We start from the raw sequence: 21,326 nt of genomic DNA on the forward strand, positions 1-21,326 counted from the left end.
ACTCTGACAGTTAAGTTCTTCTTTTATCGCACGGTTAAAGTATTAACAAACAGAGCGGAACGCGTGCTCGCGGACAGTTCGAGGTGAATTATTCAAATCATAGCAAGCCACTGGTTATTATATTTTCCGAGTACCTTCGCCGTGAATTTGTAACAGTGGTCGACGCTTCCTCGTGACGCATAATTGGTGTCGTTAGCACCTGAACAATTAGGTTCGTTGGAACGAGGTACCTCGGATATGTTGATTAACCCTTTACAAGTGATTACCACGTCTGAGAGACGTGGTCAGATAATCGGGCCCGAAATAATTACCACGTCTGAGAGACGTGGTCGGATAATCGAGCCAGAAATGATTTCCACGTCTGAGAGACGTTCGGTGAAATTTTTAACATGCATGTAACTTGTCGAGATCTATAAAACACATTTTTTAAATTTTCGTTATAGGCTTACATAATTAATTTATTTTCTCTTATCACTCTAAGCAATAGCAAAATTTAAAAAAAGACCATTCTAGTTCTGGTACAGTACAATGGTTGCCAGTTCTAAAAAAGTTATTGCGTTTTGTACAGTTACATTTACATTTATATTTATACGACTGAATTATTTGCTCGGATTTCAACGTTAATTTTTACGCCGATCCGATTAGGCCTTTCTAATTTGAGTGAGACCTGCGAAACGTAAGAACGTTGAGAATTCTCAATTTAAAAATTAAAATTTTCAAGTCCAATTCAACTGTTTTTATCGTGCGTTCGTATCGTGCATTCGGATAATAGAACTCGGTCACGGTGCTAGATTAAATTTGCATTGACTCGAACAGTGGCGTTGCATGTGATCGGCCTTAAAGTGTACTACAATTTATGTGCGAAACGTATTCGTGCGATAAAGAATTCAGATATCGATAGTTTGGATCTTTTATAGTACACGTTTTACCAGCCCATATTGTGCACCGTCTCGGTAATTAATTAAAGAATTTCGTTGAATGATTCATTTGCGAACGTTTGTTGAATTTCGACGCGTCTGCGGCACTCCCGCAAGATGTATATTAAATTGAAGAGAATTCGATGCGGAATCAATTTTTAATCGCGTATTACAATTGTGTGTCCATCCTCGCGCAGCCACATTAAATTATTAAGTATTGTTAACACGTTGAGCGAGGGAGTTTATTTCAAACGAACGTATTACATTAATATCAATACCGGATAATGTGTCTGCGCATAAGCAAAGGATTTATAGTGCTTCGATGAAACCCATTTAATAAGTGTAAACATACTTTTCGATATCACATAAATCACGAAATTCCTGTATTTGCTGTAAATTATCGTGTACGCGATTAATGATTGTATGGATAATTACTAGGCTGCGGATCTTGATGCGTTCACGTCACGCGTGCGTTATTAAAATGCAAAGGACGGTATAAATCGAGAATAATTAATAGCATATTTCATTTTTTAGAAAAGGAAATTTTTTTATTTCACGAAGAAAATCTTTCTTTTACTCGAGTCGTCGCGAAACCAATGTATGAGAATGGGGACGCGCATAAATATTGGTAGACTAAACATTACGCTGGAAATGGTAACGCATACTAATAAGTGGCGATCAATTATTAAACCATTTCATCAAGTACTTCGTTGCAATGGTATTTTCCGAACGGAGAAGAAGTTGCGTGTTTTTGTTCACGGCGGATCGATGTCACCGTGAAAGTGGTATAATTGCGTGTGTAATTATTACGTTGCTAAACAATTTCCATATTTCGAGCACGCGGGACCACGGTTACCTTAAATAAGTCCGCGTTTGTACAGGGCCGATCGATCGAAATTCACACGGAGGTTTCACTCTCTACTATCAACCGTGTTAAATTTGTCACAGGGATGCCTTCACGCAGCCATTAATTACTGATAACTGCACTTCGACCTTTCAAATCCGGCGATTGGTAATAACAGCAAATGTTACATATTAATAATAGAAAGTGGCAATATCGAAATAACGCGGCGCGACAACGTTCGTATAGTCCTCGATGCTGGCGCAATTTTTTAATCGCATTAGGACGAGGCGATTAGCTTTCGTTAAATAATTAAAAACTGTTCCGCGGTATCTCGCCGATCTCTAGTCCGCGAACGTCAACCTTCTTCGGAACGAAACGAATCGGAAGAAATTGCCTGAAACGGGACAACGCTGCAGGATATAGTAATTAGGATATTGATAATTCAATATTAATTGGAGCATCAATATTTTCTATGCTACTGAGACATATTTAACAAAAATTAATTTTTATTTTCACTTAATCGTAGTCATTTAACGAATCAATCATTTTAATTTTCACTTGATCAGTTCCATTTCAAAATTTAATCATTTTTATATTCGCTTCATCATTTCCATTTAAAGATTCAATCATTTCTGCGTTCACTTAGCCATTTTCATTTAAAGATTCAATCACTTCTATTTTCGCTGAACCATTTTCATTCGAAGATTCAATCGTTTTTATTTTCACTTGATCATCCTCGCTTAAAGATTCTATCATTTGTGTTTTCACTTAATCATTCTCATATTAAAGATTCAACCATTTCTATTCTTACTTTAGCATTTTCGTGTAAAAATTTAATCTTGAAAAATTGAATTTTCTACGTCAAAATGTCACGTTAGGAAGCGATTCATTTTCAGTATGCGAGCTTGTCTTCAAATAGAAAAGAATTTCTTCGCTACTTATATACTTACAACTTTATATTAACTTAGTCAAATTCATTATATATATATAATGAATTATGTATCATATTAACTTAACTAAGTTAAATTCATTACATATATAATGAATTTGACTAAGTTAATATAAAGTTATAAGTAGATAAGTAGCAAAGAAATTCTCTTTATATAAAATCAAATTCTGTTTTGCTAATATGATAAAGAAGCTTTCACATCGTATGTAAAATTTAGATTAGTGAGCGCGTTTTAATGACATCGCATGGTGAAACATTATTAAACACTATTTCACGAGGGAACTGTTCTCACCACTCTGTTGTTTATAAGCTATTTGCCCTGTTACAACATGATGAAACTATAATATATTGATCCTTCTACACAAATATTTTCAAGTCATCTTTTCGCTGCATCATCTAAGCTCTAAGTAAACCGAACTCTGTATTATCTGAGCCGAACATCCTGACCAACAAAATCCTAATTCATACATCGCTGCGGCATGTGTTAAAACACTGCCGGTTCTATCATTCTCGATCCTAATCCAAAATTGAGAAACACACAAGAAGCGATGAAACATCGTACTGTACCATTGAAAAGAACTATTTCATACAAGAAGCTACGATAAAAAATACGGCCTATCATGCTATTTTTTTGTATCGTACGCTAAAATTAGTATTCGATTAAATCATCGCCGAAAATTTATCGCGTGCACTTAAGCGTCATTTAATTCGCTTGTCTGACCAACAGCAGTTAATCTCTGCTCGTGCCAATGTTTACGCATATTAACAGTGATTTAGTTGTATTTGTGATCGATAAAAGTTGCACGTAAACTAACAGTTCGAAACGTGCAACGTACGAGCAAACGAGTACTACGATTTGTAGAGTGCTGATTTCACGCGTTTGTAGTAAAGTTAATTATATTCTGGCGTTCGAACGATTTTAGCGAATTCTTGAATATTTCTCAAGCTCGCAATAATACTAATCTTTTCTCGGAGCCCTGTCTCCCTAAATAAGTGTATGCAAATTGATTTGTATATTAATGTTCGCAGCTTAATGAGCAATGTTTGCTGTGAGTAGAAAGTGCGATTCATAGTCAGACGTGGTGTAACATAATCTTAGAATTTGATGAGCATAATTTTTTCGTGAATGATTGTTCTTGCTTTTAATACTAAATAAATTTAATCAATCGAAATGGTGGAAGTTCCGTCAGCTGTATAATCAGCTGCGTAATTATCCACTCAAATACTAAAAATATAATAATACTCAATATTAAAATTTGAAATATCTCCACAAAGTGATGGTTCTCCGACATAAATAGGTTAATACATTTTTATTCAGAATTCCGAGGTGCATCGAATCGCGCGCAAATAAATGATACGATTGCATTTAAAAAAGAAAATAAAAAAAAATAAATGCGACATTCGCGTGTCCTTCATGCGTTCGCATACAAATAAAATATAGCGAAACTGGATTACGTCATCCTCGAAATAGAAAATGTTTCGCGTGAAACGTTTCTTCGGTTAACGAATAGTTCTCGAGTTAATCGCATTTATTCATTAAAATGGGTCATCCTGTATATAAATACATACATACACGTATAAAATAAATAATGCACGGTTTGCTAAAACCAAATCAATTTCCAACAAATAAAATATTTATCGTCAGCGACAGCGAAGAAACGAGTTGACGACGCTTCGGGCGAAACGCGGCGGAGAATCGGGCGATTGTTCGAACAGAACATATTTAAGGCCGCGAGTGAATTATCGAAGGGAAGCAAGAGAAGATTAAGAAATCTCAATTCCCACGATCTCCGTGAAATATTAATAATTATTAGGTTAGCGGGAGGAACGGAATACCTTTCTGAAGCAATTCAGTGTCAATTACCTTTCCTTTCTCGTTCCGTAGCGCGGCAGATCGTAGACATCTGAACGCAGTAATGACGGCAGAGATCGTACCTCGTAATTTTAGAACAATCACTTCTATCATTCTAAATTCCGCCTCTCGTATTCTCATAATGCCGGGCGAGACCGCTCTCCCCGACCTGCCATCTACATCGGCTTCTTCGTGCTCATCGGCGTAAGTTCGCCGTCGCCAGTAGGTCGTGATCTTCTTAGATGCGTGGAATTGTCGCAACGAAACTCATTATCCCGTGTCGAGAAACGGAACAAGCCGTCTAACCGTCGCTCCGACGGGAAAAGGAGCGGGACGTTGATCAATGACGTGCGACAAATACCAGGCAAATAATATAATCGCATCACGACCACCTAGAATTGTTCGGTTCGAGCCGGACGTTCTTCGCTCGCCGTTCGGTCATTTGTCGATTCGAATTCTCTACTACAAAGTCCGACGATCGTCCGTTCTCGAGACTCTTCCAAATCTTCGATACCCACGGCTTTTCTTATTCACGGTTGATACGAGCAGTTACGCCGGTTTGGATTAGTTTCCTCCAGTTCGCCGGGAGAAGCGACAAGTAGGGTAAACGAGCCAATTACCGTGCCCTGTTCGCGGACTTCGGGAGTTCGCGCTGCTGAAAAGAAATTCAGGAATTTAATTGACATTTCTTAACGCTTGGAATCATAGAAATCGATTCCGTGGAGTTTTATTTTATTTTTAAATATATGTGTGTTTTTGTGTGTGTGTGTTACGATTACATTACAAAATAAAATTTATCCTATTTAGATTATATTAATGAAGTATATCGTAATCGCAAAGAAATTAGCATTAACTATTTTAAGAACTGCGGCCTCTCGCGTGCTCAATTTTAACAAACAAATGATCGATCGAATTTCAATATGAAAATTTAATATGTTTCGTTTTATAAATATAAGGTTGATCGTTCCTTGGAAACGAACGTAAGTCGTGGTAATTAGCTACGAACCGCGTGAAATTATGCTTTTTATCAACGGGAACGAAACCGTGTTAATGTTAATCCACTCGCTTCATTGTTAACGTTCCTTTTGAATTTCTTTTTACAGAGAGCACGTTGTATTTGATGAAACGGCACACCTGCGAAGGTCAGCGAAGAATGTTCATTTGTTAAATACCGGACGTTCCGCGAGTTCGCGCAGTTTGCCGTGTCATTTACAGTGCAAACTTTATGTAAGATATTACGTACACCGGATTTCCTGTCATTCCTTCTTTTTTTCAGCTGATAAAGCATGTGCGAAGTTGCTGAATTTTACGCTTAATGGACAAACGTTCACACGTTCGGCGGACAAGATGAATTGCGGATTTCAAGCCACGTGGATTTCTTTCGTCCAGCTTTTTAAAGCCTCTTTAGCGCGTACGTTTGACACGCGCAGTTATGCTGAAGACGAATGAACTTTGTCCAGCTCGTCGTTCGTGGCGACAACTGCGCCGTGCAGATTTTCGCAGTGGAATTCGAACAAATCGTTGAAATTCGGCTTTTTCAGGCGAGTTGACAATTAACGTAACCGTTAACATAAACGTTAATTTTGTAGAATTTGATAAGAAGAGATTAAATCTAACGAATTTTAAATCTTCAATTTAAACAGGTTTTTGTATTTTCTTTCGTTTCCCTTTTTATACCTTTTTCTTTACATGTAATTCTATGGACGCATCGCGCAACGAAGTAGCAATGATCGATGAAAATGTTTACCTGTCATTTCGAACGAGAAACGAAATTTTCCGGCTTCGCGCCGGTTTAATCAAATTTTTATTTCTATTAATTCCACGCATGATTTCACTGCGTTCATTTTCTTTTTTCGGGTCGATAAAGCATACGCAACGTTTGCACGTTCGGCGAACAAGATGAATCGCGGATTCCAACCTTACGGGAATTTCTTTCCGCAACAAAACCGGACCGCACCGCGAATTTCATAGTTCAGCACGCGACTAAAATTGCGAACCGCGCGAAATAACATTTTATTTGTCGCAGTTTAATATTTGCAATTAAACGCGCAGCCAGGTGCACGCATGAAACATCGGAGCATAAATCCTTCAGGAATATTAATCGGATGTCCAAGTTTTTCTTTACGCTCGCAATCATAATTTACTGCGGAATGGTAATGTCTCTCTCTCCACTACCGTAATTCAAACTGATAATTAGAATGCTGAAAAACCGTGAAAATCTCTCGGCCGGTCCTTCATCTTCATAATCAAATATTTCTTAATCAAACATTTGCGGGCACCAATAATTATACGATCACCCGGGGTAATATTCCGTGGAAAACCGGGGAGCCGAAGCGGGCACGCGGTGGAAAACATTTGGTGCTCCTGACATAATCGAGAAACGATGAAACGAAAAAACTGTTCTTTTTTTTTCTAAGGAATTTCAACTTCGATAAATATTTTTGACTCTTCCTATCTCTCCCTCATTCTGTAACATTTCAACATTCATTCAAATTCAGTTTCATCCCTCTATTTCGATTGTATTAATAACTCTACCATTTTCCCGTAAAAACGGACAATTTTTTCGTCACGCTGTCACATAAATAAGTTCAGTCGTGAATATATGAAAAATATGTTTGTATTTTAACGATTTCTGTGTATAAATTCCGTTTGTTATATAAAGTTATGCAACATGTGTATAAATATTCTTATAAGTTTTAATTGCGAGTGGATCTCGTTGCGAATTGTTGCAAATATGCATTACTGCGATGAGCAGAAGCTGTTCCCGATATTTTTTTGATTGAAAAAAGCAACTTTTAATCAGTAAATGGGTAAGTCAACGGCTGAGTGCCGTGCCATTAATCTAAACCATTATTATCAATTACTTTCATTTTCATTGCTCTTAAAAATTATTCGAATGTGAATTACTTTAACTTCAAAATCGGTCAACTGTAGAATTATTTTTGGATTTTGACAAGATATATGAGGATTGTCTTCCGAACACTTTTTCACTGTAACTTTCTCAACGATTCGTTACAAAATACATTTAAAAGGACCATGCTCAACCAGGAGATGTTTGCTTATTTTATACAGTGCCTTATAATTATTTTATTTAGAAACATTACCATTATGTCCTAGCCCATTCAAACAAAAAAATACTGTAAGATTTGTCATACTACGTTGTTGAACTATACCTGAGCAGCGGCGATTCAATCTGGTAAAACAATAATAATCGCACGAAGCAGCACCATAAATCCGAAAGTTTCTCCAATTTGCTGCAACATTTACAGCAGATTTTTACGGAAGACCCGCGGTCTCCTCGCGACACCGCCGGACGTCGCGCAAACAGCGGCAACTAACAGTGATCCGGGCCGGTGCAATTGTGCGCTGCACAAACAAACAAAAGCATCGTCGGACAGCTCGAATTCTAAGAACCGTGCGCGTAACTGCGTCACACAAGCATACTTCCCACGTCATGCATACTATCCCCGGAAAAATAGAAAAACGTTCCGGCCGGCATTTCGGCAAAGAGAGGCGCGCGCGCGCGTGCACCGTGCACGGTGCTTAATAATTAACCGGCGAAATGGATATATTAATTCAGTCGAACGATTCCAGGGGAATTCGGCGGCGTGCGGCGTCGCGTTTCCGCTCCGGTGCGTCGTCGCGGCGTTCGCCGTCAGAATTAACCGGTATCATAGGCACGCCATGTCACCGATTACGAGGGCCTCGGAGAAGTTGCTTTAACGAAACTCGTTACCTGGTACCAGGGACATCTAGAAGCAGGCAAGAGGGATGCGGCGTAGCCAGTCGACCAAGCAGCTGTAACGTCGTCGTTGCCAGAAGAACGGGCGGGAGGCGAAGAAGAGGCGGCCCTGTACACATACATATATGTGTTTGTGTGCGTGTGTGTATGTGTGAGGGGGACGAAGGAAAGAAACAGGAACTCAAACAGCACGAGCCCGAAGAGAAACGAAGGCTGGCGTAGGCTTCGCCGGTTGCGGAGGGCCGTAGAGCGCCGGAGGAAGGAAAAAGATGAGAAGGTGGTCGCCGGGACGTGGGTAGAGGAGCCGGCATAGACGGATCCGGCAGGGACAGAGAAAGCAGAGAAACCTGGCGAAGAAAAGAGGGGCCGGGAAAACGGACGGAGAAGTCCGCGGGAAGACAGGGCCAGACAGTGATACACACACAGAGAGAAAGAGGCGTATAAAAGAGGATAGTTCGGAGCGAGGGTTAGAGTAGGATGAGGTCGGAGGTGGTGGAGGAGGAAGAGTAGGAGGAGGAGGAGGAGGAGGAGAGATTTGTGAAGGTACGAGAAAGCAGCAGAGGTACCAGCAGTGGCAGCAGCAGTGCCCGGGCATCAGGGCACAGTTTGGTTGGCGCAGGCGCTGGCCGGTAGACGGTTCCTGGTGCGGGCTGCAGGCGGCAGAGGGTAGAGAGAAGCGAGGGAGGTGGATGTCGGAGGGTGCCCGTAGGAAGTTTATCGGCGGCGAGTGGTGGTGGGTGGAAGTGGTGCCTTCGGAGGTGGGGTTGTAGGTAGACGGTGGAGGTGGAGGTGAAAGCAGGAGCATACTCCGTACACCGAGGATTTCCAGGCAGCAGACAGTCTACGGCCCGGGACAGAGGGACCAGGACCAGCCTCGGGAAGGAGAGCTCGTCGTGGACCCTCTTCTCTCCTTATTAATACGCGCCGACCACCGCTGTACTTTTCCGAGTGTTTTGGTGGCCTTGAAACTCGACGCGTCTCCTCGCGTTCCGCTGCGTTACGTTACGTACCGTCGCGGCGCACAGACCGACGGGCTTCAAATTCTATCCCCCGCGAAGGACATTTAATCTACCCCCGTTGACACGCAGTGTGCACCCCAAGAGGGACAACCGATTTCCGTGTTGTGTGAACCGGTTGCGTAGGGGGTTGAACCCTGCTCGCGCGGTGCCAAGGGACAACGGGGAACCAGCCGCAGCCGAGGAACTAGTGTGGAGATGAGCGCAGTCGTTCGGCCGGGGACTGCTCGGAGCACGTGCCTCGCACGCAGAAGGCGCTCTGAGCGGCATCAGGTGCGCTAATCGGGCACCGATCCGCGAAACAAAGCGAGACCAGTGCAAATTGAACGTTGCCGCTGCCGCTGCCGCACCGCGGATCGCCGCCCCCCCCCCTCTATACGACCAAGGTCGTGTTTTTCTATATCGCGACGGCTCCCTCGGTTTCTCGATAGCAACCATCATCAGGGATGACAGGACGTGCCGTTCACGCGGCAAGAACGGTCTCGATGATCGCGTTGCTCACCTCTCTTCTGATGTTTGTCGGGATCGACGGCATGGGACACGCGAGTGTACACAATGCGGATCGCGTAGTGTTTCATCAAGGTGAGTCGCTCTCTCTGTGCCTACCACGTTCTCACCGATTTCTATCATATACGTCGTCGTCGTCGTCGTCGTCGTCGTCGTCTCTTCTACCCTTCGCTACGGCAAGCCTCGCTCGCGGGTGTACCTCTTTTTGAATTATTAATGCGAACTGATCGTTCAATTAACGGGATTACGGAACTATCTACTACCCCTTCCATCCCTTCTCTATCTCTCTCTCTCTCTCTCGTTCTCTCTCTCTCTCTCTCATCGACGGTAGGCTGCTCGGTATAGATCTATGATCTACCATCACGCAATAATGAGGGTTAATGGGAATTGTAATTGAACTTCGAGCGAGAGATCCCAACGTTTGCACGGGCTACACAAACGAGTCAGGATACAATAAATATACGGTTAAATTGATCGACTGCCGTGCTGCGCGTTTGCGGCAGTCGATTATGCAAATACTGATTTTTCTAGCCTAGTCCGCGACCGTTCGAATCGGATTCAGGCTTTTCTACTTCGTCGAGTGTTTTATCGAATATTTAAACGTTTCCGGCAGTTTCTAATCTGTCAAATTTACGTCATATTTTGTTATACATCGCGAACGGTGTAAATTCTTTTCATCTTGCACGGCGTGTGTCTTTCCGATTGTTCGATCATCAAGATCGTTCATTTTTCTTCAACTTTTCATCGCATAACATGCGAAATAATCAGATACGCGGTGCACACACCGTAACGTCTCGTATCGGAATTAACGTCGCGTCGGAAATCCGTCGTATCATTCGCGAAATAATTACTCTCGTTTTCGTACTAAATATTGTCACGGCTGTCGCAATGCCGAAGACCAATCAGAGAATCGAAAATGCACGGGAATAATGTAAGCGGGCAATCAAGAGATTATTCGAAATCTGCGAGCGACGAAGCAGGAGCATCGACAAAAATGGGAGAATTGTTGTTTAAACTATTTAAAATCGTGAACGGTGAATATAGTTTCTGTTCGCGAACGGATCGCGGCGAACGTGCAGGCTCGCCGTCGGAACGAAAAATCGAATCGATCCGGACGGTTCAAGGATCCGGCGGCCGCGATCGATGCCGCTTGATCTCCGTTAGTTGTGAATTATTAGCTTCCGTGAACGGGGTCCGTGCAGTACTATCTACTTCCTGGTGCAAACAAATAGCAACGAGCGGTGACGCCATCGACTCTTTGTGCTCGATTCTGGATGTCGCCGTTATAAATAGCCGGCGCCATAAATAGCCCGATTTCCTTAGGGCGAGAACGGATCTATTTCATTTGCGACGAAAACCGCTCGCGAGCCCCGGCCGTCGAGGACCCGCGGTTTGGCCCGCGCGCGATAACGCGCATTGACAGCTGAAAAGCGGGCAAATGAATTTTTCATAAATCATCGGCGAATGTCTATCGGCACTCCGCCAGCCCCGACGATTCCCCGACAACTCTGCAAGTCAAAACACCGTTCCGACGCGACGTTATTTATGTTTATCGGGCGAAGGAAGAAAAAGAAAAAAAAAGGGAAATGAAATTTCCCCCGAAACGGAATTTAGGCGGCCGGGAAACGACGCTCTTAGGCGAACGAAAAGTTACGAGGCGACGCCGGGGCAAGTATGTTTTTTTCAAACCGGGAAGTTTGCCGGGCCGCGCCAAGGTATTCGACCGTGCGAAGCGTTGAAGTTTTTAATTTTAATGTACACGGTAAACCGAGCCCGCCTGCAAATTCATGTCCTTCAGGAATGTTTAACGACACCGCGGTGGTCCGCTTGCGCTTCTGCACGCCGGCCCGTATGTTCGTTTTGCATTCAAATGATTGACCCTTTCATTGTACGAAACTGAATGGCGGCGATAAAAATTAGTCGCGCGTTGGACGGAACGGATAGCCCCGTGAATGGCGAAAGAAGCTGAATGGAAACACCGGCGGAAGAGAAATTCGAGATTTCGGCGCGCGTGGCGTCTTTTGTTTTGTTTTTTGCGATTTTGTAAACGTTGTTTGCGCGTTTCATTTCGTTTTTGAGATTCCAAGATTACAGGGTTGTAAAGCGAGTTTTTCATTTTTCTTTTTTTTTTTTAGAGCGATGGAACTTTCAATAGGGCTATCTGTCATTTGACAGTTGGTGGATAATATTTTGTTTTGACATTTCAGTTCAGTAAGCCTTGGCAAATCATCGTGGAAAGAGTTAAGCTGCAACAACGTTTGCAAATTCTGGAAATATATTTTCAGAATCTGTTCGTTATGCTTATAGAGTATTTCGATTTATTGAGAGAACAATTTGGTGGGAGCATTATTTCAAGGAATGATCCAGTGATTTGATCTCAAAGATCACGTGACCTTACGCTTCTGGATTATTTTTTTCTTTCGAGGATATGTAAAGTCTCAGATTTATGCCGATAAATCAGCAACGATTGATGCTTTGAAAGTAAACATAACTCGTGTTAATAACGAAATATATACCCAATTTCTTGAAGAAGTGATTGAAAAAGGAACCGATCGAATCCGATTCATCGAAGCTAGTCGCGGTGGACATGCCGGAAATTATTTTCCAAACTTAAATGTCACAAAATTATCTTTCGATTCAAGCTTCAGTTTTTATGCGAATTATTTCAATTCAAAGTTCTGTCACTCGAAAAAAAATACACTTTCTTTCCGAAACGTACGAGTTCGTTTGTGATTTCGTTCATATTTTCATCGAATTTTGATCCATATCAACATTTTTTTTTCATAATTTATATTTTATAACACATTGACTTTTATATTTTAACTGCATACTTATAAGAAGACGTAAACTGCGTACAATATTGAATTGAATTATTCAACGTTATTTAACATGAATCTTTAAGTACGCTTAAAAGGAACACAGTTTTTTCGTAAAATATTTAACTATAAAAGAATGTAGTTCAAGCTAGTACATAACGATCCACATAGAAATGTCATACACGCGATGTGTCAACGTAAAATCAAATCTTGTTACGTAAAAATAATGATTTCGTGACGTAATAGTTACTATGTATAATTGTTAATTATTGTGGATCCACTAATGTTCTCGCAATGAAAACTGAATTTTCTAGAGAAATAGTTTGTGGGAACTATCTCGAAAGAACGATAAATAAACGAATAAGTTGATTAGTGTGATACGAACCAGAAGTAATTACCTCGGTTACGTTTTGTACCATTATCTCTTTCATCAAATGAACGTAAAACGCGCGACAAAGCACATCCAAGCGGTGCTCTACACAAGATAATGCACAGAAATCTGGCCACTCAAGTATTCCCTTTGTAGTTTCTCGCGTGTTTGTTAAGTATCCTCGTGTACAGATATGTAGAGAGATTGTTTAAGATAAAGTGAGCTGGGGATTTTCCCTCCTTAACATATCTTAGCCTCTATGAACAATTGCATTTACTCTTGAATAATCTTTTCACGCATCTGCGAGGCAAGATAGCTGCTTGTAATGAAGTGCTCTCTAATTTTGTTCTTGTTATTCCTGTTTTTTATTGTTCGTTTGTTATTCCTCTTCGTTTTTGTTATTCCTATTTTTTTCGGCTACAATAACAAAATAACAACGCAGATATTGTCCAGGAAGATTATTAAACTTGTAAATAAATATTCCATTTTTATTCGTATCACTAAACGTTTGGTACATGTCGCTATGGAGCAAAGATACTGCGCTTACAAACTCCTATAAGTAATTAATAAAATGCCTTATAGTCCAACAATAAGACGTCTGTAATCACTTAATGTAAAAAAAGGAGAAAGGTCCCGAAATTATTGGAACGTGAATAAATATTTTCGGTGTTGAAGATAAGCGGTATATATTTTGCTTCGAAACGGGGGTAAAAAAAAACGTATCAATTTGAACAGCTCTAGTTTCATTCAACAGTGTTCGACGATGCAGCGAATATTTTTTCATGCACGCCTAATGATTCCGTCTCAGGTTACAGGAATCCAGCAGCGCGTCCCTCGAAAAATGTTGTTTTCCGTTACAAAACTGAATCCCGGCCATTACATTTCGTCGAAACGGGGGCGGGGCGGGGGAGGGAAATAAAAAAAGACTTATTCCGCATGAGCGTGACTATCGTCTGGACGAGAATAAATACGAAATGCCGGGGAATAAAACAATAGCAACACCTGGAAAAATTGATTTGTGCCAAATACTGGTATGTTTTTTACTAGCAAAATTCGAACTTGGCAAATATTTGGTGCTGCTCTGTGCCCAGCCGAGGAAAGCACATTTACCGGAAACGCATGGAAAATATCAAGCATATCGAGCGATCGATTCTTTTTCTCGACGCTATGACGCCGGCAGTCAAAAAATGTTATTTCCGGGAAAACGCGACTGATGGTTTTCGCGAGGGCCTGGTGTCCGAAAAGTTCAACAATTTCGGTAAGACGTTTTCGACGTAATCTACGATATTTTAGAGTGATTTTTCCGCGATGCAGTATCCTCTCGTAAAAGACACGAATTTGTATATTTTCCATGGGTGATCGTTAGGGTGATCTCGTAATAGAAATGCAAAGTGCGCGATCTCCATGAAATGTTAAATTTCGTTCGGAAGAAGCAAGTAAAATTTTTGTATTTTCGTGGCGACTAGCGAGTGAACTACATGTCGCAGTGCCACTGAGCTTTTTGTCTAGTGTTTGCTGCGATCGTGTTCATCGGCACTTCAATTAATCACTAATTTTCTAGATGGGGGAACCGATCTCTAATTTATCACACGTTTATCCCCAACATTGAACAGCGATTTCAGAGAAATATGACTATGCTCCAATTTTAGGAAACTAAATAATATTCATATTTGTCGATCACTGTATGAAATCCAATACGCGAGTCCGACACGATATCGTAGAATAATCAACGAATAAATTACGTAATTCTCGATTGTTTAGTATTTTAAATTATACAACCTGATTTCTTCGAGTCTGAATGGAAAACGTAAGCAAAGTTTGCAATAAAAAGATCCATTAGCTACAAATGGATATAGGGGGAGCAATAAAATATTACGCTAAGTTGTTATTATATTTTATAAGATCATTATTTTATAAGATTTTATTATATTTTAAATTTATTATAATTATGAGTGGAAGTAATGCATTTTTCGTTAATCCCTGTTTCTCGCAATTATTGCAACTTTTTATTCGTATAAAAATTCGCCCAAGAAAGTACAACTGGATCTTGTCATCGAAACAAACGCTTTCATCGTGTGTATTAATAAGAACTAAATAATAACAGCGCTTTATTAAATTCAGCAAAGTCCTCCAAATATCCAGAAGTCATAACGAGACTGCAAATCTTTATGAAAAATCGAAATTGTCTAACTCAATTTTGAGAAATAATTTTAAAAAATAAATTGAATGAATTGGAGAGATTATCTAAATTTTTATTCAAATATATATTACATAAAGATATATATATATATATATATATATATATATATATATATATATATAAAATAATTACCATATAAACATATATTATATAAATATTTAAATTATATCAAAATTTCTTTCAACGCGTCCACACTTTGGTATATCATCCAATCATTTTGCTCGTAAAATGCATAAAATTAACAGTCCAATTATAACATTTTTATTTGTCCGTTAATCGGCGCCAATTGTTCCCAGGTAATACGCAACGAAGTGCCGTGATGTAATCGTCGCGCGTGCAACGAAAAATGTCGGCCTCTTAGTGTATCTGTGCTTAATTGTTGGGACAGTGGCAGGACACGCGGGCCAACTCTATGTACAGAAGTGTTTAAACACTTACAGAGGGAAGTGTTGGTGTTCCCACTTACGTGTCCCGGCTCGTACAATCCGCGACTAATTAACAGTATTGACGCGTTGCTTTGCCGGGATCTCATCTAACTCGACGCGTATGAAATTTCGCGGAGGTTAACGCGTGCGCGGCATCGCCGAACAATATAAATTAGGGGCCTAATCAGACAACCGGCCCGAAAGAAAGTTCTCGGGGCGTCGCGCCGCGCCGGCGTGCATCGCGCCCGGAGCATAATAATTACTGTAAACAAAAGAGGGGCAGACGGAAACGCGTTAAATTTCGTGAGGCCGGGGCGCGCGGCCGGATCACCGTTAATTAAGAGCAAATAGCAGCGACAAGAAAAAGAACGCGGGAAATTAGCGACTGGCAAGTGTCGCGGAGTTCGAGGCACGTAAGCTAGCAGCTTAACGAACGATCCGAAGCTTGCACTGTTAACGCTCGAACACGGCGGACCGTTTCGACGGAAATACAACCGTGTACGTCAGGATCGTTCAGAATTTTATTTAGCAACTTTTTACGCAACGTATCTTTCATGGCACTCCTCCTGGACACGTTAGTTTCTCCATCGATTTTAACGAATTATTAATTGAGAATTTAAATCGGTCGTCGGAAACTCGACGGTTGAGTAACGATATTTATACTCCGGGTCCAAACAGACCCCGTCAATATCGAGTGTCAACTTTCTAGGATCAGGCGGGTTAAAAAAAATGTCCCACCATTTGCTTAGCTTCTTATACACGGTGGGATATATTTTAACCGAGCTGAACAAAAGTTGGAAGTTACTCGTAGTCGCGCGGTCTAATATTTTGTTTAAAGTTTTTCGTTCGGTTTTGCAAATGCTGCACGCCGAGCTACTGAAATAAATAACTGGGTCGGCGAATCGCGTGGCGCAGCGAATTTTTGTCCTTCGCAACGCTGTACATTCTCTGTGCGACTTCGGTTTTTGTTTTCCTTGAAATCGTGCGCCTCGAAGAGTTGACCCGCGCAAGGTCAACCGGCGCCGAGGAAAGCAGGCCCGAAATCCTAATCATAATGAGTCGAACAGCAATTCTATGCTGACGAGAGAGCCCTGCTTATTAGGGACGGCTATCTCCTTGAATTTTTATAGGGTCATTACAAAGGGAGATTTCGACCCTCGAATTTATGGTGATTTCGGTCGCGATAAAATTCTTTCCGCTGTCATTTGAATTATATGGAGGACAACGAGAGGTTTGCTAATACCGAAAGCTGCCATTCCGGAGGATCGTTAAATTAACCCCTTGCACTCGGACGTCCCGTCGGCATGGAACAAAGCTGTTTGTTACCGTGGTAATTTCGAGATCAACATTTGTTTCATACAATCAATATGAGTACAATTTGATGCGATATCCTGTTTGAGCACAGTCATTATTTGCAACGTATATTTATTGTTATTTTATTGTAATTTACTTATATTGTGTTGTGCTGCGTGAATGTTCTTCTCATATGACATGGAATATTTTTTTAATATAGCAGAACCGATATTTTTAACTTTGTAAGATTTCAAATATGGACATTCAAGGATAATTTAATTTGAAAATATTTAGAATATGTTTCTCCTTTTTACAGAGTGCTTTGGTTATTATCCGAGAATGTTTTTCGATATGAGAAAGTATTAATTATAGTGGCTAATAATTTTCACACGTGATTTTACAAAAATTTGAATGTCAGTTATTGCAATAATAAAATAAAAATGCTATTAGTTCTTCTTACGTTATACGTTCCTTTGTATTTTAAAAAGTTGCACGTATCATATAAATGTGTAAAAGCTTTACCGGACCTTAATTCGTACAGTAGAGCTATTCGTTAGAGATATTCGTCTGACGAATATTTTCGGTTATTTGTAGACATTTAAACTGGCATAATTTTGTTAAGAGAATTCGTGCAACGATAAATCTGACGCGTTTCCCTGTTGCTTGATATAGCTGGCGGAAATCTCAAGACGCGTTCTTCTAGAATATTCCGCAGATTGAAACCTCTATAAAAACGGTGGGAAATTTTGTTCGTGATTGAATCTACCTGGATTGGAAAATTGAAGCTTCCCCATCCCATTGACTCCCCAAAACTTGATATACGATTTTTTCTGGTCCACTGCCAACTTTACAATAATATATAAGCTACACCAACGAACCTGTTTCTCCTTCCTTTTCCACGGAATATAGTTGCTCGCATTAATATTCAGACACAACGTTATTTTTACACATAATTAATTATACTTTTACACACAGGAGACTATCTTCGCACTTATTGCCTCGTACGAGAGGGGATAATTGAAATATCGTAGCGCTCGTTATACCGCGAAAGAAACCATTCGTAGTATACTTAACCGCATAGCTGCGTCGATCTATTTTTGAGATCAATTTTGTATGCGTTTTATCGATCAGACCGGGCACAGTTTCGCTCGACAACTTGTTCTAGAATTATTCTAACATGTGAATTATTTTAACTTAAATCGTAGGAGAATTATTTTTATTGTGAAATGTGAAATTGCCATTTCCTTATGATGCGTATGCACGTCATCCGCAGCTCTAAGAGATTAAAACACCTAAACGATGTTATCCCAGTTGGAAAATTCCTGTTCTCGATTCGAGTGACAGTAGATTTTCGATCGTTAACTGGCTCTAATCGCCGCTTACAATTAGCCGAGTGCGATCGTCGAGGCCTCCACTTTTGCGCGGGCTCTCGCAAAAATTGTCAGTTCACAGAGCCACAGCACGGTTTTTTTTTTCACGCGACCGGAAAACGCACCGCTGTTTACCGTATTTCGCAGGGTTTACCACCTCGAACATCTTTTTGTCTCGAGTTTCTTTCTTCCAGCGGCCCTCCTCGTTCTTCCGGTCTCGAACGTGTAAACCGACGCGATTTACATCGCGCGCTCCCGTGAACCCCCAGCTCTCCGTTCCGTTTTCACGAACAACGGAACAGACGACGTCGACGACGACGACGACGCTGCCGCCGCCGCCGCCGGTTACCATCCCGTACACCGGGGACTTTTCCAATTCGCGATTAAGCGAGCGATTGTCGCTCTTGTCTTTTTAATCCTCATTGAATTATCGTACATCGCTCTGCAAATTGGGTCTTTGTTGAGCGGCTTGATAACCGACCCGCGATTCTTCGTGTTTTCAATGCGGCGAAACTGATAACGAATCCGATCAATATTTTCGTTCCTTTCTCTTTTATTTAGAGCTTTTAATTGCATTAACGTCTGTCTTATATTTCGTTTTCAATTTTAGTATAAATTTCGATTTCTTCGCAGAACGTAATTGTACTCTCTTTATTGTTCATTATTTCGCCAGATCATTATTTCGTTCGTATTGTTTCTGGCTATACATTTTCTCTTTGTTTCGTTCAAATAGCAGCAGTCAAATAAATTTTACGATATTTTTAAATCCGATATGTAAGTTGCTAATTTTATTTCGTATTACTGTATTTTATTTCGTATTATTGTACTTTATTTTATTTTATGTTATTTTATTTTATTTTATTTTATTTTATGTTATTTTATCTGTTAATTCTACTTATTGAGAAAGCCATTTCTATTTAACTCTACGTTTGTTGGAATCAATGAAGATCATTTCGATGATGTTCGAATGATTCAAGCGAGTAACAGCTTTCCGTTTCACTCCCGTTACAACCGATTCATGCGGAATATTTTTATTTTGCATAAAAGACCGCGGTCTATGCAGTTGTGACTGTAAAAATGTTTTTCCGCGTAATTCTAGAGAGCGTATAGCACGGCTCTTGCTAAAGTGGATTGAAATCAAGCGAGATCATGGGGTCGTTGGCGTTAAGGGTCATCGATGAAAGCCCAATGTTCCGTGGAATTATTTTCTACTATTCGCAACCGGAAACAAAATCTGTATTGCATTATGTTGTAAAAAAAGCTGGCCGACGATGATACACGTTTCGATAAGCGTTGCTGCATAGTCGTTTATTCGTTGTTTACATTGTATTCGTCGACTGAAGTTTTATCGACGTTTCAGAAACAATTCTTTCGGGCTCGTGCTAAAAAGTAGCGTCCACGGAAAGTCGTTAAATGAATCTTATTGACAATCGAAGCAAAGAGATCGTTAAATCGAAGAACAATTGTCAATGTCTAATCTCTTATAACTTCATTAAAAAAGAAAAACATATTCAGCAGATACTAGGTGACCTTTGACCCACGCTAGACTATTCGTTATCTGCGACCTGCATGCTTCATATTCTTAGTGCAAACACTAGCATAACCATTCACGCTACGATTTCTTTCGCGACGAGCTTGAACAAGTATTGTTTGTCACCGATAAATTCCTACGTGATACAGATCATTCATATTTATTGTTCGTCGATGTTTATTTCAATGTTTAACCCCTTGATCGACACAGTTCGCTAGTGCAAGTCTACACCCGGGTGGCGGCAGTTTTTCTGTCGCATATATACGTCACAACTAACTATACGATAGTGTGACTCGTACATCATAGCCACTACGGGGGAGAATTTGTGAATTTTAGGGGCACGGAAACACAATAGAATCTCGCAAATAAACAGATCTAACATAGACATTGGGATATACAAGGAATTTCATAATCCGTATATATACGTCATTGCCGCTGTGAATGGACTTTGACCATGACGTGTGCATGTGTACGTATTATATCGTACATAAACGCTCAGGAGGTTGAATATTGAAGGGTAGAACATCGTCACGATGTAAAGGACACGAATAACATCCACATTAATAGATCGTGCTCCAAATATTCGCAACGAGTCTGGCACGATATTGTAGGGCATGGGGTTATCGACTTCTTCAATTAAAAAAGAACAGACGACGTCTACAGGAATGAAACTAGGTAAATGTGTATACATGCATATGTAGTACATATAATGTGATATGGATCATTGCAGATACGAAAAAATACGTGTGAAATATTTTTCAACAAACTATATTATACTAAAATCTCATTAACCCTAGAAAGATAACCATATGACAACGTACGTAAAAGATAACCATACGCTTCAGAGGCGCATGCTTTTCTAAGGCGTCAATTTTATACTAACAATGGATATTTATTTAAGTTAATCTAGTCATTTTAAAGGTTTGGCATTATTGTAAAAATAAAATGCATTTATATTATATTTTTTTATATTTTAAGTAATTTTAAACTTAAATCACTAGACCTCTATGAAAAATTAACAAAAATCAACAGTCTTCGGTTTATGGGAACAAATCCCGTAAAATATCACAAAAATAGTGTTTTATCCTTACAAACTAGTAGACTATAATATAATCAGTGTAAAAAAAACTATAATATTATAAAAAATTTCTTTAGAGACAGTCATGACAAACGTCTTTTTTGTGTTCACCACAAACTGTCTTTTTGCATTTGGCACAGGTCATCTTTGACATTCTTTTCTTTTTAGACGTGCAAAGACTGCAATAACGCCTTTTTTTGGCTGAGGGTTCTTCTTCATCATCTGTGGAAGCCTGTACAGCAGATTTTGGAAGAATATTTTCAATGTTGCTTCGCACATGCCTTGGCAAAGTGGGTGCTTCCAGTCTTTGCGTCATCCACGGTGCAGTCAGTTGTTTATTTCGCAGGCGCCTCTGCGACGTAGGTTATCTTTCTCGGGTTAAAATCGACGTGTTACACTTGCAAATGTTCCTTCGG

The 21,326-nt window shown here is 40.3% G+C and overlaps 1 protein-coding gene across 1 annotated transcript in view; it reads left to right on the plus strand.

The window, feature by feature from the left end:
* The first annotated feature begins 9,007 nt into the window (after window positions 1-9,007).
* The window catches only part of LOC117228809 (lachesin), a 196,246-nt gene continuing 183,927 nt past the window's right edge, over window positions 9,008-21,326 (plus strand). Inside the window, exon 1 of the mRNA XM_033484816.2 lies at window positions 9,008-9,902. Coding sequence (XP_033340707.1) covers window positions 9,767-9,902 — 136 coding nt within the window. The 5' untranslated portion in view covers window positions 9,008-9,766. The remainder of the gene's footprint in view (window positions 9,903-21,326) is intronic.

This window comes from Megalopta genalis, chromosome 12 (genome assembly GCF_051020955.1).
Source record: "Megalopta genalis isolate 19385.01 chromosome 12, iyMegGena1_principal, whole genome shotgun sequence".
Lineage (NCBI taxonomy): Eukaryota > Metazoa > Arthropoda > Insecta > Hymenoptera > Halictidae > Megalopta > Megalopta genalis.